The following is a 17,624-nucleotide window of genomic DNA, read 5'->3' as shown; positions in this document are numbered from 1 at the left end:
GGGGCGGGACGGGGGGGGAAGGGTGAGGGGGGAGCGGCCCCCGCGCCCGGCCGCCTGGGCCCCCGGCCGCCCCCCAGCCCCGACACGCGTGTGCACGGGGCCGGTGCACGGCCTCGCACGCACGTGTGCAAGCCCAGGAGCCCGAGTCCATTTCCCTGACACACACATGCGTGGGGCTGGTGCGTGACCTTGCACGCACGTGTGCAAACCCAGAGTGCTGTTGTCTCCCCCCCGACACGTGTGCACGTGGACACACGTATGCACGGGGCCATGTGCAACCTCACACGTGCTTGTGCAAACCTGGAACCTGGGGCCCGATTCCCCGTGACACACGTGCGTGCACGGGGCTGGTGCATGGCCTCACACGTGCGTGTGCAAACCCAGAAGCCTGGGCCATCTCCCCCCGGCCCACGCACACGCGTGTGCACCTGGACACGCGCCGGGCGCTGCCGCCGGCCTCTCCGGCTGCGCTGCCTGCGGCACGGGGAGGCCGGAGCCGGCCGGACGCCTGGGCCCTCGGGGAGCGGCGGGTCGGAGCGGGATCCCGGCGGATCACCCGGGCCCCGAAGCCGCCGCGCTCCCCGGACGGCCGCGTCCGCGTCCCGCCGGCTCTGAACGTCCTGCCCGGCCGCGTTCTCCACGGAGCAGCCGGGTCCCCGGGACGGGACGGGGACGGGGGGGGGGGGAAGGGACCGGGTCGTGCCCACGGCCCCCTGCCCCACAGCTGGGACCACAGCCAGGTTCCCCCCCCCCACTCCCAGGGCCGGAATCAACCCCCGGACTGGGACCCCTGGATCCCCCCCAGGTACCGGGGCCCCCAGGACTGCAATGCCCGGGACCACCCGGACTGGGACCCCTGGATCCCCCCAAGGTACCGGGGCCCCCCGGGACTGCAATGCCCGGGACCACCCGGACTGGGACCCCTGGATCCCCCCAAGGTACCGGGACCCCCTGGGACTGCAATGCCCGGGACCACCCGGACTGGGACCCCTGGATCCCCCCAAGGTACCGGGGCCCCCCGGGACTGCAATGCCCGGGACCACCCGGACTGGGACCCCTGGATCCCCCCAAGGTACCGGGACCCCCCCAGGACCACGATGCCCAGGGACCCCCTGGACTGCCCCCCCCCGGGCCCGGCACCGGCCCCCGCCCCCTCCCGGAGCTGCAGCCGCCCGGGGGGGGGGGGGTCCCCGCGTCCCTTCCTCCAGCTCCAACCGCTGGTCTCCACTTCCTCCCGCAGCCGCGGAGGGGCCCAGGCGTTCGGGCCCCCCCCCGCCCCCAAAGCCAGCCCCCCCCCCCCCCCACAAGCAGCTGGGCCGTGGCGGGGGGGAGCTGTCCCGCTCTCCGCCCGGGAGGATCGAGGTGCCCGGGGGGGGCGGTCGAGGTGCCCGGGGGGGGGTCCCCGGTCGTCCCTCCCCCCCCCTCGGGGCGCAGGCTCCGCCCCGCTTATCGCTCTCCTGCGCGGGCTCTGCGCAGCCCGGAAAGGCGCGGCGCCGCGGCCGGACGCCTGGGCCCCCGGCAGCCGGCCCGGCCCCTTCCCCGGGCTCACCTGCACCCGGGGGGGGGGGGGGGGGGGGAGGGGGCGGGACGCCTGGGCTCCTGCCGGGCTGGCACGTGGGGGGGAGGGACCGGGACGCCTGGGTCCCTGCCGGGCTGGCACGGCTGGGGGAAGGGCCGGGACGCCTGGGCCCCTGCCAGGTTGGCAGGCACGGGGCTGGGGGAGGGGGGGACCAGAACGGCTGGGTCCCCGCAGGACAAGGTCCCCCCCGGGCCCGGACGGGTCGCGCGGCGCTCCCGGACGCCGGGGCCACCCCGTCCCGGACAGGGGGTCCCGCAGCGCTCCCGGACGCCGGGGCCCCCGGGCCCCGACGGGGGGGGGAGGGGGGTGGATCCTGCAGCGCTCCCGGACGCCGGGGCCCCCGGGCCCGGTCGGCCGTTACCTGCCCCGGCGGCGGCGGCGGCGCTCCTGGATGCTGCGGTTGAGGCGGAGGCGCCGCAGGAAGCTGGGCGAGCCGCTGCCGAAGAAGACGGGCGAGCCGGGGCCGGGGCCGGGGCCGGGGCCGGGGCCGGGGCCGGGGCCGGGCGGCCGCGGCGAGCCGGGCAGAAAGGCCTCGTCGTCGGGGCGCAGGCTCGGGCCGCCGCGCTCCCGGGCCATGGCAGCGGGCGGCCGCCCCGTCGGCAGCGCCCGGACGCCTGGGCCCCGCCGGCGGGGAAGGGGGTGAAAGTGCGTCCCGCGAGCGCGGCGGGGCGGAGGCCCGGACGCCTGGGCCCCGCTGGCAGGCGGGGGGGAGGGGGGGGGTGGCCGATGCCCCGGTGCCGCCCCGCGCCGAGCCGCCGCCGCCGCCGGAGGGAGCCGCTGCCCCGCGGCGGGGCCCCGCGCCCGCCCGGGGGTCCCTGGCCCGGGGGTCCCTGCGCCCTGCTGGGGGTCCCTGCGCCCCACGGCGGCCGGAGCCTACAGCACCGTCCCAGGCGCGGCTTGGCCCCGAGCGGGGGGGCGCGGGGATCCCCGAGAGCTGGGCGGCCTCGGCGGGGCGGCGCCACGGCTCCGGAGCCCCCAGCCCCCCGGCTCCCCGGCCCCTTCTGCTGTGGGTCCATCCCGCACCGGGGGTTGGGGCGGCGGGTCCTCGCAGGGGCCTGGAGCTGCGGTGGTCGCAGCCCCCCCCCAGCTCTCGGTGCTGCCGATGCCCCATGGCACTGCCGGTGCCCCATGGCACTGCCAATGCCCCACGGCGCTGCTAGTGCCCCACAGCACTGCCAGTGCCCCATGGCACTGCTAGTGCCCCACGGCGCTGCCAATGCCCCATGGCTGCCCTGGAGCCCCATGGCGCTGCCAATGCCCCATGGCTGCTCTTGTGCCCCACGGCGCTGCCAATGCCCCATGATGCTGCCAATACCCCATGGCTGCCCTGGTGCCCCACAGCGCTGCCAATGCCCCACATCCACCCCGGCACGGGCTGTGCTGCAGCCTCCTCCCTGTTTGTTTGTTTACTTCAGTGTCTGTTTATCCCGAGCCTCTGGAGCAGCAGATTGGGAACAAAACCTGGGAAAAGAGCAAGTAACGGCACAAGCAGGCGCACACGGGGGGGCCGTGGGGCTCGGCCCCCTCCAGGCTCCCGGCTGCACTTCCAAACTGCTGGGAAGGGCCGGTCCTGGCTCTGTCCCACCACCCACGCTGCAAGCCTGGCCACAAGCACGCAGGATGCGATCCCATGGGACACGAGCATGCAGGATGAGATCCCACGGGACACGATCCTGCAGGACACGAGCACGCAGGATGCGATCCTGTGTGATGCAAAGACGCAGGACACAATCCCACAGGACACGATCCTGCAGGACGTGAGCATGCTCTGAGGCTCTGGCCTGGAGCAGGGATGGGGATACGGATGGGATGGGGAAGAAAGAGGTGGGGCTGGAAATGGGATAGGGATGGAGATGGGATGAGGATGGGACTGGGAAGAGGCAGGAACTGGATGGGGACGGGATGAAGGTGGGGTTGGGGATGGGACGGTCACCAGCACGGGGGCCGGGGGCCGTGTCCGGGTGGGACCATGCAGGACAGCGACGCTCTGGCGGAGCCGGCAGCACCATCGGCCCCTCGGAGCGTCGATGTGCTGCAGCGGCTGCTGGGCTGAGCCAGGCCGAGCCGAGCCGTGCCAAGCTGAGCTGCTCCGAGCTGCTCGGAGCTGAGCCGAACCGGGGGCGGCAAGGAAGCCCGACCGCTCGCTGCCGGCCCGCCTGCTATTTCTAGCAGACGGCATGTGCGCGGCCCGCCTGCCGGCGCGGGATTTTCTAGTAAACTGGATATTATCCGGGAGCTTAAGACAAATGTGAATCACTTTTAATGGACGCAGGTGACTCATCGGGCTCGAAAAAGATTGCGGCACATTGTAAATGCCAGAGGGGCTTCGCGGGCTGGGGAGCCAGGAGCAGCACTGCCGCGGCCCCGGCAGCTATGGCATTCCTATTTTTTTTTCTGTTTCCTAAAAGGAAATGAATTAAGCAGAAGGAATTAATTACGGCCAGTGCTGGGAGGCTGCAGCAGCCTCCGGACGCAGCGGCTCACCGGGGCCTGGCCCGCGATGGGATGGGGTCAATCGGAAAAGCCGCTGGGCTGTCCCGGGAGCACCACCGGGATCTGGGATTCAAAGGAGCTCACGGGCCTTGCCAGGAAGGGAGAAGCCAGAGAAATTCCTGGCACCCGGTGGGCGAGCGGGGTTCCCTTCTTGATGTGGCCCCGGAGCGAAGGCCACTTGCTCGCGGCGGGGAGCGAGCCGTGTTGGGGGTAAACAGCACCGGCTCAGTCGCGGAGCAGCGTGCCGAGCCCTCGTCCTGCCTGCTGGAACTAGTTGCCAAGAGCAGGGATCAACAAGGAAACAGAGCGCGGAGCCGGTCCCGGCTGGCGGCGCCGCACGCGGCCGGCGCTCCCCGGCTGGCACTGCTCCGGGCTCGCCGGTGGCGGGGGCCGGAGCCCCGCGACACGGGACGCTCGACGCCTCCGCGGGGGCCCAGGCATCCGAGCCCCGGCCACACACGCCGCTGCGGAGCGCGGGGAACCCAGGCGGGATCAGTGGAGTTTCTCGCCCCCCGCGTGGGAAGCCGCGACGGCCGGGCGGGTGACTCCTGTCTCTCCGGAGCCACTGGCGTGCCGGCCCGGCTGAGCCGGAGGTGGCGGCACCGCACCGGGAGCCGGGAGCTGTCTCCCAGCTGGGAACGCGAGGGGATCCCGCGGCCGGGACGTCCCCAGCCGCCGCCACCTCCGGCGAGGTGGGAAAAGACCCTTGGAGCCTCGCGGTGGCCGGAGGAGACGAGGGCTGGGAGGGGAGGCCGGGCCAGGCACCGGCCCCCCTCAGCCACCACGGCGGCACCGGGGACATCCCAGCCGGGCCGTAGCCCTGGGTTGCCCCGTCGGGGCCCGGCAGCCCCGGGATCCTCCCCTAGGATCCCCCCCGCCTGCCCCATCGGGGTCTGGCTGCCCGGGGACCCCCCTGCCTCGGCCGAGCCGCAGTCCCCAGCCACCCAGTCGGGGCCTGGCTGCCTCAGGATCCTCCCCTAGGATCCACCCCCGGCCGCCCCGTCGGGGCCCGGCTGCCCCGGGACTCCCCCGCCCGGCCGAGCCGCAGCCCCTGTCCGCCCCGTCGGGGCCCGGCAGCCCCGGGACGCCCCCGTCCCGGCCGAGCCGCAGCCCCCGACCGCCCCGTCGGGGCCCCCCGCCGGCACGTACCGCTTGCCAGCGCCCGGGGCGCCGTGCAGGGAGGAGGGCCAGGACATGCGGGACTTGCTGAGGCCGGGCCGGTCGCCGGCGTCCACGGCGTCGGCGCGCTCCATGGGCCGCGGCGGGTGGCGGTCGGTGTCGGAGTAGCCGCGGTGCCGGATGCGGATGGGGGTGCGCGGCTGGCGCCAGAGGTGCTGCGGCGGCTTCAGCGTGGCCGGGCCCTCGCGGGGCACCGGCAGCGGCAGCGGCAGCGCCAGGCTCTTGCCGCAGCCGCCCGGCGGCTCCATGCCGGGGGCCGCGGGGGCGGCGGCGGCTCGGCCCCCCGCGCCCGGCGCCGCTCCGCTCCCGCTCCGCTCCCTAGCGCTGCGCGGCGGCGGCGGGAGCCGCGGCGGCTCTGCCCGGCGCCGGGCTCCGCATGGCCCCGGGCACCGGCTGCGACGGCCCCGGGCACCGGCTGCGAGCACCCCGGGCAGGCGCCGCTGCCGCTGCCGGCGCCGCTGCCGGTGCCGCTTCGCCCGCTCCGCTCCGCTCCGCACCGCCTCTGCGCGCCCGGCGCGGCGCCTTCCCCCGCCCCGCGCAGCCTCCGGCCCCCCCGGGACCGGCCTCCCGCGGGGGCGCGGCTCCGCCGGGGACCCCCTCTCCCCCCTCCCCGCCGGGGTCCCCGCAGGGATCCCCCCGGGATCCCCTCCCAGGGAGCCCTTCCTCGAGAATCCCCTGTGGGTCTGTGCATGGCGCTGCACAGACCCCCGGCACCGCGGTGGGGTTCCCCCCCTCCCCGCCCGTGCACGGCGCTGCACAGACCCCCGGCACCGCGGTGGGGTCCCTCCCCCCCGTGCATGGTGCTGCACAGACCCCTGAGACCGCAGTGAGGGTCCCCCCCATGCATGGCGCTGCACAGACCCCCGGCACCGGAATGGGGGTCCCTGCATGCACGGCGCTGCAAAGACCCCCGACACCACAGTCACGGTCCCCCCCGCCTCGTGCACAGCGCTGCACAGACCCCCGACACTGCGGTGGGGGTCCCCCCTCCCCGTGCACGGCGCTGCACAGACCCCACATACAAGGGACGCCACGCCACACCGAGCGTTGCAGCCTGCTTGGGGTCAGGCTGGGCGGATCCAACCACGGAGCCGTGGGGCAGGTGAGCCCACGGTGTTGAAGCCCACGGCCGGCCAGGCGCGAAGCCAGGTGGGCAAAGCCAGGGCTGGGCACAAACCCCCCGGAAATTTCGGCGGCTGATTCACCGCAGCAGAAGGGGGTGCTGCATCGCGCCGCACCAATGCTGCTCCGGGAGCCCCCAGAGCCCTGCTCAGTCCCCACCGTCCCCGGACCCCGTCCCGGCCGGCACGCAGCGCCCGTCGGGAACGGCGGGCTGAGGCAGTGGGTTTCCACCTGCAGGAAACCTCGGGAAGTGGCGGAGCAGCCTCCCTCCTCGATGGGAACTAGCTGCCCCCGGACAAGGCCGGGGCACCCCGGGCACCTGGATTGCAGAGGGCGAATCCTGGGGGCTGCAACGTGCTTCCTGGTGCAAAAACACGGACGGCCCTGGATTAGCGGGGGCTTTGGGATGAACCACAGCTGGCGATGCAGCCGAGCCCCTGTCAGCAGGGCTGCCGAGGAGCTATTCCAGGGCTCCCCGGAAAGCCAGGCTGCTGGAAGCGTGCCCGCCGCGCGGGAGACAGAGCGGGGGCGGCCACCGGCTGCCGCTTGCGAGGGCCCCGCGGGAATGAGCCGGCTTCCCAGCGCGCCGAGAAATCACCCCCCCTATTTTTTTTTCCTCTGCTGGAAGCTGCCTGCATCAGGGCCGCCCGGAGCCCCCGGTGTGGCCAGCGCGGCTGCCCCCCGCCTACCTGCGGGGCTCGGCATGGGTGACGGCGATGCGCGGTGGCACGCGCAGCGGCAGCGTGGTGGGCCGCGGGACGCTGGCGGGCTCCGGCGAGCGCGGCCGCTCCGGGGGCTTCCGCGGGGGCACCTGGAGGCTGGCGGAGAGGCGGCGGCGGCCCCGCCGCGGGTCGGTCCCCAGCATCCCCGACGACGGGGCGCGGGGGCAGCTCCGGTGCCCCAGCTCCGGTGGCTCCGGCTGCGAAGGGCGGCGGGCGCCGGGTCAGCGGCAGAGCCCGGAGCCCCCACAGGCTCTGCAGCTCCAGGCACACCCGCAGGCAATGGGGGGGGGTCGGTGCCCACTGCCCAGCCCCGCTGGCCCCCGGGCCGCTAGCCAGGAGTGTCCACGTGCCAAGCGTGCACCCTCAGACGTGTGGGCACATGTCCGTGCACAGGTGTGCATGCACACACGTATGCACGTGTGTATGCTTGGCCAGGCAGGCATGCAATCTCACAGCACGTGCATGCATGTGTGCACTTGCACAAGCACATGCATGCACACACACACATGCACACTCAGCCATGCATGCATGCGCACACGCACGTGCATACAGACCCCCCCCCGGGCACACTCAGTTGTGTGTGTGTGTGTGTGTGTGTGTGTGCACACGCGCATGCACCCACGGGCACGGGCAGCCACCTGTATTTCCACACTCCTACGAAGTGTGCAGCCGCGCTCACCTGCTCCTCGGGCACGGCCAGGGCCGGGGCTCAGGGGGCCACGGAGGCCGGCATGGGGGGCCGGGGCTCGGCTCGTCCCGGGGCGCCTGCAAGAGACAGCGGCGGCGTGAGGGCCGCGTCCTGCCGTCGGCACCCCGGGACCCCGTGGAGCTGGGCACGGAGCAGCCTCTGCCCTGGGGCGGCTGGCTGGGGCTGAGCACCAACACGCTCATTGCAGCAATGGCCAGCACAGCACTGGCTGGGGCACGCTGGGATCCAGGCATCCGAGCTGGGATTTGGGGTTGTCCGGGTGGGAGGGGGCTGCTCCGCGGTGCTCACGGCTGGGTCCCTCATCCCGCTTGGACGCCAGGGCCCTCGTCCCGGCCATCCGCTGGGAACCCCCACCGCGACCGTCCCGGCAGCACGGCTGCGGGCCGGAGCATCCCAAAATCCCCTGTGGCGGGGTGTCTGGCCGCTCCCAGATCCATCTCCTTTTCCACCTGGAAAGTTCCCGAGAATGCCAGCAGGCTCCGAGCCGCGCGCCTGGGCCAGCCCTGGCACGCTCCCACTTCCCATGGGAAACCTGGATCCAGGTCTGGCCTCCGCCCGGAAAGCAGGGCTGCACGGCGGCATCGAGGGCAGCCGCCGGCAGCTCCGTGGGCGCCCCGGGAGTTGGGCGAGCGGCTGTGGCTGCGGCTTGGCCCTCACGGCTCCGGCTCCGCAGGGATGCCAAACGTCTGGGACCATCCCGGCACTGCAGAGGCCAAAGCCGTTCCCAGGGGAGAAGCCGGGGGGGGGATTCAGCGCAGCAAGTCGGCAGGATCCGGAGTGGGGCCCCACGCTGCGGGGACCCGCTGTGGCTGGATCATCCCCAGGGAGCACGTGTGTCCCGATGGAGTGGTGCAGGGAGGGCTCGCTGCCCACAGTCCCGCTGCTCCCAGGGGCTCTGCACTGGGACTGGCCGTGGGAATCCCGGAGCACCGTGTCCCAGGGCTCTCCAGCTGGAGTGCCCAGTCCTGCCAGGATGCCCAGTCCTGCCAGGATGCTCAGTCCCACAGGATGCTCAGTCCCACCAGGATGCTCAGTCCCACCGGGATGCTCAGTCCCACAGGATGCTCAGTCCCACCAGGATGCTCAGTCCCACAGGATGCCCAGTCCTGCCAGGATGCTCAGTCCCACATGATGCTCAGTCCCACCGGGATGCTCAGTCCCACCAGGATGCTCAGTCCCACCGGGATGCTCAGTCCCACAGGATGCTCAGTCCTGCCAGGATGCTCAGTCCCACTGGGACACTCAGTCCCACCAGGATACTCAGTCCCAGAGGATGCTCAGTCCCAGAGGATGCTCAGTCCCACAGGATGCTCAGTCCTGCAGGGATGCTCAGTCTCACCAGGATACTCAGTCCCACAGGATGCTCAGTCCCGCCAGGATGCTCAGTCCCACATGATGCTCAGTCCCACCAGGATGCTCAGTCCCACAGGATGCTCAGTCCCACAGGATGCTCAGTCCCGCAGGGATGCTCAGTCCCACCAGGATGCTCAGTCCCACAGGATGCTCAGTCCTGGCAGGATGCTCAGTCCCGCCGGGATGCTCAGTCCCACAGGATGCTCAGTCCCGCAGGGATGCTCAGTCCCACCAGGATGCTCAGTCCCACAGGATGCTCAGTCCCGCAGGGATGCTCAGTCCTGGCAGGATGCTCAGTCCCGCCGGGATGCCTGGCGCCCCTGGGGCACTGCAATCCCCGCCCCCCACCCCCCCCGCCTCGTTCCCCGTCCCAGCAGGATTCCTGGTCCCTCTGGGATGCTCAGTCCCGCTGGGACACTGCACCGGCACCTCGGTCCCCCGGGATGCCCGGTACAGCATCCCCCCGCTGCCCCTCCAGGGTGCCCGGTGCCGCGGGATGCCCGGTGCCGCCAGGGTGCTGGTGCCACAGGACGCTTGGTGCCGCGGGATGCCCGGTGCTGCGGGATGCCCGGTTCCCCGGGGATGCCCGGTGCCGCGGGATGCCCGTTTCCCCGGGGATGCCCGGTTCCCCGGGGATGCCCGGTGCCGCGGGATGCCCGGTGCTGCGGGATGCCCGGTTCCCCGGGGATGCCCGGTGCCGCGGGATGCCCGGTGCTGCGGGATGCCCGGTGCCGCGGGATGCCCGTTTCCCCGGGGATGCCCGGTTCCCCCGGGATGCCCGGTGCCGCGGGATGCCCGGTGCTGCGGGATGCCCGGTGCCGCGGGATGCCCGTTTCCCCGGGGATGCCCGGTTCCCCCGGGATGCCCGGTGCCGCGGGATGCCCGGTTCCCCCGGGATGCCCGGTTCTCCCTGGATGCCCGGTTCCCCCGGGATGCCCGGTTTCCCCGGGGGCGCCCGCTCTTCCCGGCGCTGCCCGGTGCCGGGCCCCGGCCGCCGGAGCGCCGCGGCCGCGCAGGGGAGGGTTGAGCCCCCGCCGCCGCCCGCTCCCATTCTCGATCCCGTTCCCATTCCCATTCCCGTTCTTATTCCCGTTCCTGTTCCCATTCTCGATCCCGTTCCCGTTCCCGTTCCCATTCCCGTTCCCGTTCCCATTCCCGTTCTCAGTCCCGCTCCCGGTCCCGATTCCCATTCCCGCTCCCGCTCTCATTCCTGGTCCCGCTCCCATTCCTGGTCCCGCTCCCATTCCCGCTCCTATTCCCGGCCCGATCCCGCTCCCATTCCCGGTCCCGGTCCGTACCTCGCAGCCGGCGGCTCCGCCGCATCCACCCGCCTTTGTTTACGGCGCCGCCCGGTACCGGCGAGCGCAGCCCGCTGCCCGCGGCGGCGGCGCCTCCCGCAGCCGCCCGGGCGGAGCGAAGCGGGGGGGGGGGGGGGGGAGGGAGGGGGGGGCGCACCGGGAGCCCCGCTCCGGGCACCTCCGGTCCCGGGTGTCCCCGATGCAGCCCCCCCCCCACCCGGGCACCTCCCGTCCCGGGTATCCCCGATGCAGCCTCACTCCGCCGGGCACCTCCGGTCCCGGGTGTCCCCGATGCAGCCCCATCTCGCCGGGCACCTCCAGTCCTGGGTGTCCCCAGTGCAGCCTCCCCCACCCCTGGGGTTGTGGGACCAGGTGGACGGATGGGATGGAGGGTCAGGGTGGAGGGTCAGATGGTGGGATGGGGTGGATGGACGGAATGGAGGGTTGTGGTGGAGAGTTGGTTGGTGGGATGTATGGTGGGATGGGGTGGATGGATGGGATGGAGGATCATGGTGGTGGGATGGGATGGTGGAAAGGGGTGGATGGATGGGATGGAGGGTTGTGGTGGAGAGTTGGTTGGTGGGATGTATGGTGGGATGGGGTGGATGGATGGGATGGAGGGTCAGGGTGGAGAGCTGGTTGGTGGGATGTATGGTGGGATGGGGTGGATGGATGGGATGGAGGGTTGTGGTGGTGGAACAAGGTGGACAGATGGGATGAAGGGTCAGAGCAGAGGGTCAGATGGTGGGATGGGATGGAGGGATGGGATAGAGGGTCGTGGTGGTGGGATGGGATGGTGGAAAGGGGTGCATGGATGGGATGGAGGGTCATGGTGGTGGTGGGACATGGTGGACTGATGGGATGGAGGGTTGGGGCGGCTGCGGGGGCTGGCTGGGCGGTGGGCGGGGGTGTCCTGGGGTGACCGCCCTGAGTGGAGGGTCGGGACGGCCAGGGTGGCCCCAGTGGCTCCCGGGGGTGGCGGCCACCCGCAGCCCCGCCCGCCCCGTTTCGTGTGTGCGTGTCTCTTTAAGAGGCGCGCCATCTTTGTGCAGGGCGAGGCGGCCGCGCATGCGCCGTGGCGCCGCCGCAGCGCGGCGCTTCCGGGTTCTCCCTCCCCTTCCCCCCGGCCGCGCGCCGCGGGCGGAAGTGCGTGCGTGTGCGGGCGGAAGTGGGCGGGCGCGGGCGCTGGAGGTTTCCAGAAGAGGCCGGAGGAGCCGGGCCCGGGGCGCCGCTGCCGCCGCGTCATGGTGGACTACAGCGTCTGGGACCACATCGAGGTGTCGGACGATGAGGACGAGACGCACCCCAACATCGACACCGCCAGCCTCTTCCGGTGGCGGCACCAGGTCGGGCCCTGGGGCGGCCGGGGCGGGGGCTCCCCGGGCCTCCCCGTCCCCATGGCGACCAGCCCCACCCCCCTCGTGGCCCCCCACCCGGCCCTTTTCTCATGGCGACCAGGCCCCCGGGGCCCCCTTCCCTGTGGGGCCCGGGCTGAGGGCCTTTCCCCCCCCCCCCCGTGACCCTCCCTGTCTCCATGGCAACTGGCTTCCTGTGAGCCCGTCCCCGTGGTGACGGGCCTGGGGGTTCCCCCGTGGTCCCTGTCGCTGTGGTCCCCATCCCTGTGTGGGCTTCGATGGGGTCTCCTGCTGGTCCTTGTGGCCCCCATCCCTGTGGGGCCCAGCTCCCTGTGATCTGCCCCCCCTCCATCCCTGTGGGGACCAGGAGTGCTGTCCCCACGGTGGCTGGGCCGGGGTGTCCCTGTTGGCCGCTCTGAGAGGTCTCCTTGCGGAACGCTGTCCGAGGCCCTGGGAGTGAGTAGGCTTCAGGCCCTTCCCAGGGTCTGGCCAGCTGCTGGGAGACCCCAGGCTGGCACCTACCTCATCTCGCCCCGTGCCTGGTGAGGTGTTACCCTCAGGCTGAGTCACTGTGGTAGGAGCTTGACTAGCCTGTGACAGATTCTTCTTTCTGGTAGCAGTGTGGTAGCCTTGGAAGCTAGCAGGACCTGTTTGCGAGACTTCCTGCAGCTCTGCGCCACTGGTGCCGTCCAGAGCGGGCCTGGGTGTTAGCGGATGTGAATTGCCTGCTGGTTCAGTAGCACCGTGGCGAAGAGCCCTGGGAGCGTCGTGTGTTGGCCTTCTGCCTGCATTCTTCAAACAACTGATTTATCCCCTTGTCTCTGCCATGTGCTACCCTAGCTTATCAGTTTAGGTGACGCTTGCTGGGGAGAGACCAGCTTCTCTTGGGAGAAGCTGGCAGTGGCCAACCTCACCTGGGGCTGGGCCTGGGGACTGTGGCTGCTCTTGGGACTCAGAGCTCCATGTCCTATCGCTGCTGTGTTTGGAAGGGTTGTGCTGAGCTCTGACAACTCCCTGTGCTCCTGGTAAACTGTCCTTTCTACTGTGATTCCCCTGCCTGTGAAGGATGAGCAATAGACCTGGAAGAGGAGGCAGTGACTGAGAGGCAGATTCGTGGGATACTGGTGCACTGCTAAGAGCCTGTGTGTGCTGCTTCTGTGGTTTCCCCCTCCCCCAAATGTGAGGAGAAGAAACTACAAGTTTTTCACCTCTAAAGGAATGCAGTGAGTTCACGTGCTCCCAACTGGCTTCCTGTGCCGAAAGCACTTGTGCCTCAAATGAGCAGAGAAGCAGCAGTGCAAGGCAGCTCTTCCCGCTTCCTGTGAGGGCCCTGAATAGGAAGGCAGGAAGGGTCCCTGCCTCACGTGGCGGAGGTGCACAGCCCTGCACCAGCTGGAGCTGGCATGCAAACTAAACTGCCCCCACTTCCAATTCAAACAAAATACCAGCGCTTGGCTTGAAGGACTTGCTTGAGGCAGGTGAGCGTCGGCTTGACGTTGCATTTAGAATATGCTGTGGCATGAGCTCTGCTCCAGGCTTGTCCTGTGGAGCTGTGCATGGAGAGAATGCAGCTCTTCTGCCTCCTGATCTTTCTAGAAGGAGATATCTTTGAGGAAACCTGTGTCTCTTCTCACCTTGCGCTCCTACTCTAGCTGCATATGAGGGAGGGTATGTGACTTCGTGTTCTTCACTGTGTTCCACACAGGATAACAGTGATCTGGGAAAATGTGTCAGGCTTCCTGGAGCGTATCTCCTACACTGCAGCGAGCCGTTACCTAACAGCGTAGGGAGACTGCGTGTGTGCTGGTGTCTTGGGAGAAGTGTGGCTATAGGACCCAAGTCAGGCTGCTAGTGGTGTATGGAGGACAGCTAACGCTAAGCAGAAATATCTCGCTTTTGTTCTGAAGTAGTTTCGATCCTTTCCAGCTCCTCTTCTACCAGAGGAGGTAGAAGAGCTGTCCCCCTTCCCCAGGAAGCCCCTCGCAGTGCAGGCCTGAATAGCCAGAGCTGGCTGCCCACTGACCTCTGGTCCTGAGCTCGTGTTGGCCATTGTAGGGGTGATCCTGAGCCCCGTGGGTTCTGGATGCACTGGAGAGGCTGCTGTTGCTGCTTCGTGACTGCAGTCTTCCAGACCATCTTTTTCACCTTGCTCCTGAGGATCCTAAAGTGTAAATGGTTGCCTGCAGGCTCGAGTGGAGAGGATGGAGCAGTTCCAGAAGGAAAAAGAGGAGCTGGATAAGGGGTGTAGGGAATGCAAACGGAAACTAGCAGAGTGCCAGAAGAAGATGAAAGAGCTGGAGGTGGCAGACCAGGAGAGTGGCAAAGGGGAGCTGGAGAGGCTCCAAGCTGAAGCCCAGCAGCTGAAAAATGAAGAGAAGAGCTGGGAAAACAAACTAGAGGAGCTGAGGAAGAAGGAGAAGAACATGCCCTGGAATGTAGATACGCTGAGCAAGGATGGCTTCAGCAAGGTGGGTCTGGGGGGTGGGGAAGTCCCCCTTGCCTCTGGCCTGCGTCACGGGGTCTGCAGCTAAATGATACAAGATCTGCTAACGTCCTCCCGCTCTCCACAGAGCGTGTTCAACGTTAAACCAGAAGAGAAGGAAGAAACAGAGGAGCAGAAAGAGAAGAAACACAAAACATTTGTGGAGAGAAATGAGAAGCAGATCAAGCACTTTGGTGAGTTAGCAAAGCGTAGGTGAGGGCTCTAGAGCCCTGTGGCCTTGCAGGATCTTCCTGCTGATGGAAACAGCTCTCTGTTGGCTGTCACTCACACAAGTATGGCAGTGGATTCCTTAATGTAGCCTCCTCCCCACCCTGTCCGTTAAGTCCAGGTGCTTCCTTTGCTGTTTGAGATGCTCAGCTGTGAAGTGAAGCTTCTGTTTGTGGCAGGAGAGGCTGATGAGTCAGAGTCTGTTAATGACTTAACATGCTTTTCACAAGTTCTTTCTCCTGCTCACCCAGCTGGAGCAAAAGTTCAAGCTCTGCCTTTGTGACAGTTTAAATGCAATTGGTGGGGAGGGGAGGCAGGCTGATCTAAGCTTGGGATGAGTCATCTGTCCTCTCCCCCTTTGCTGAAGACAATAGCATGAGGTTTAGAGGGTGTTCTTTTTTAAGAGTGGAAATATTACTCTGCTAACTGGGGCTGTCCTGCTTTGAAGGTATGCTGCGGCGCTGGGATGACAGCCAGAAATATCTGTCTGATAACCCTCATCTCGTGTGTGAGGAGACAGCCAATTACTTAGTCATCTGGTGCATCGATCTGGAGGTGGAAGAGGTGAGACAGTTGGGCTGGCAATGCAGTTGGGACTATAGCTGGAATCTTGTTAGATGGGGAGGTATAAAACTGGCCTGGCTGCCAGCTCCTCGCTGAGCGGGAGGGACTGCATTGTGCCTTTGCTGCGGGAAGCAGGGCTCCGAGAGCCTGTGTCCAGCTGGCCCTGTTGTGACAGGCTGTTTTTTTTTCCTGTCAGAAATGCCAAGCGCTTCCCTGCGGTGGACTTGCCTGGCATGGCTCCAGGCCAGCTGGGATCTGCTCTCCAGCTCCCCTGAGTGAAAGGGGCCAGGGATGACCTGACCCTCACAACTCAGGGATCCTGCTGGAACCTGGTGTATCCTCCCCTGCTGAGGGGCACATAAGTGTGTGTCTTCAGGGCAAGCGAACTGTGGCTCTTTATCTGCCCTTTCTCTCCACTGCAGAAGCACGCCCTGATGGAGCAGGTGGCCCATCAGACTATCGTCATGCAGTTCATCCTGGAGCTGGCCAAGAGCTTGAAGGTGGATCCCAGGGCTTGCTTCCGGCAGTTCTTCACAAAGATCAAGGTGAGGTTGGAGCTCTCCCCATTGGGCCAAGCTGCTTCCTGGTTCCTTGGGGTGCTGTTGGTGACACTTAGTCCTGTGTGCTGCAGTGGGTCTTGGCATGGTGTCTTTCAGTATTTGCTCCTCCCCACAGTGATGCTGGTGGTGAATGCGGCTCCCTCCCTCCAGCCAGTCTTTTTTTTTTTGTTTTTTTTTTTTTTTTTTTTTTTCAGCCAGGCTTGAGGAAATGGTTGGGCTCGTGGCCCTGGGGCAGGTGGAGTGAAGCTGCAGGGATGCAGCTGCATGGGAGCTCTCTCTCTAGGACAGGCAGGGGCTGTGGGCCCGAAGCAGTTTCTCCAGGGGCTGGGACCTGGGCGCTGTCTCCTAACCTGCTGCTCCTCCCTGCTCGCTCCAGACAGCTGACCAGCAGTACATGGAGGGCTTTAACGACGAGCTGGAAGCCTTCAAGGAGAGGGTGCGGGGACGAGCCAAGGTGCGCATAGAGAAGGCTATGAAAGAATATGAAGAAGAAGAGCGGCAGAAACGGCTGGGCCCTGGTGGGCTTGACCCTGTGGAGGTGTATGAGTCCCTCCCTTCTGTGAGTATTGTGCTGTGGTGTGGAGATAAACTGATGAGGAAAAGTCTCTTGCTTGGTCTGTGCAAGACACACAGGTGACTTGTGGCAGACGCTGTATTTAGTCTCCGCTGCTGTAAAAGTGTGAGCTGGGACACAAGACAGACTCTGTGGGGCAGTCTGAGCACCAGCGCTGCCTCTGCTGCTCTCCCAGCTGCATGTCGTAGCTGCGTGGGGTTGAGCTGTGCTGTTCTGATGTTGCAGCAGGGCTGGTAACCTGTCTGCTCAGGAATGAAAGTAGTAGAGACCGTTACTAGCCCGTCTTCCTCTGTTCTGGCCTTGCAGGAGCTGCAGAAATGCTTTGATGTGAAAGATGTTCAGATGTTACAAGACACTATCAGCAAAATGGACCCAACCGTGAGTATTCCCTAGTGCTAGAGAGCTGCGCTTCCAGCAGCGTGGGGGCTGCAGGGGCGCTGCCACAGCAGGGGAAAGCAGGCGTGCAGACGTGCGCGGCTCCCGGCTCGCCCCTGCGGCCCTCTCCGGGGCGGGCGCTGGGCTGGCAGAGGGCGGTGGCCGGAGCGAAGGGCAGCGGAGCAGGTGGAGCGCGGAGCAAGCCGTGGGAAGTGCGAGTGCCTTGCTGATACCTTTGTGTCTTTCCCAGGAAGCCAAGTACCACATGCAGCGATGCATCGACTCTGGGCTCTGGGTGCCCAATGCCAAGACAGCGGAGGGGGCCGAGAAGGGAGGAGACGGGGCCGAGGCCGTCTATGAAGAAATCAAGAAGGAGAGCGGTGATGAGGAGAAAGGGAACCCGTGAACACACCGGCTGGAAAAGGCGTAAAGCGGACTCTCTCCTCCCTCCCACGGCCCTGTTCCTTCTCCTCTCTTACCGACTCATCCCTCTGTGAAGACACACGCTTTACACGTTAGACACTTGGTGAATGCGTGAGCTGCTTGCTGGCCGACTAGCCGGCGTTTGGTGTCCACCCAGCCCCCCGCGTTGCCATTCGGGAGCAGATGGAAGCCCCTGTGCTAGGCGGGGGGAGTTCCCTGTCCAATCTTCCATCGGGTGCAAGCTCACAGGGATGTGGCATGGCAGTCTAGGCTTGTAGGTCTTGCGCTGGTCAGTGTAATAGTTACACATGCTGTTGTATCTCTTGGTAACCAGTAAGGCTATTACCTGAATAAAGAGATTGAAGTATCCGCGTGTGCGGTGGAGTTGGCTGAAGCATGAGGGAGGGGTACCGATGAGGCAATGTTTGCTGAGACTTTTGAACGGACTCAAAAAGGAGAAGGGAGGGGCTGGGAGCTTATTGGAGCTTTCAGTTTCTCCTCACAACTTGTCCAGTTTCTCATGCTGTTTCCATACCCTGTGCCAGGCCCGTTCCCCGGCTCTGGCAGCACAGAAGGCAGGCAGGGACCGAGGTGACCAGGGACCGTGG

The 17,624-nt window shown here is 67.4% G+C and overlaps 1 protein-coding gene across 1 annotated transcript; it reads left to right on the top strand.

The window, feature by feature from the left end:
• The first annotated feature begins 11,620 nt into the window (after positions 1-11,620).
• Positions 11,621-17,383, top strand: CDC37 (cell division cycle 37, HSP90 cochaperone). Its single transcript, XM_062598477.1, has 8 exons — positions 11,621-11,801; positions 13,997-14,278; positions 14,381-14,486; positions 14,969-15,084; positions 15,507-15,629; positions 16,021-16,203; positions 16,525-16,596; positions 16,844-17,383. The coding sequence occupies exons 1-8, from the start codon at positions 11,700-11,702 to the stop codon at positions 16,997-16,999; spliced, it is 1,140 nt and encodes a 379-aa protein (XP_062454461.1). The 5' UTR covers positions 11,621-11,699; the 3' UTR covers positions 17,000-17,383.
• The last annotated feature ends 241 nt before the right edge of the window (positions 17,384-17,624 follow it).

This window comes from Rhea pennata, chromosome 33 (assembly GCF_028389875.1).
Source record: "Rhea pennata isolate bPtePen1 chromosome 33, bPtePen1.pri, whole genome shotgun sequence".
NCBI classification, from domain to species: domain Eukaryota; kingdom Metazoa; phylum Chordata; class Aves; order Rheiformes; family Rheidae; genus Rhea; species Rhea pennata.
The sequence above is the reverse complement of the archived record's forward strand: the minus strand, read 5'-3'. Positions and strand labels throughout refer to the sequence as shown.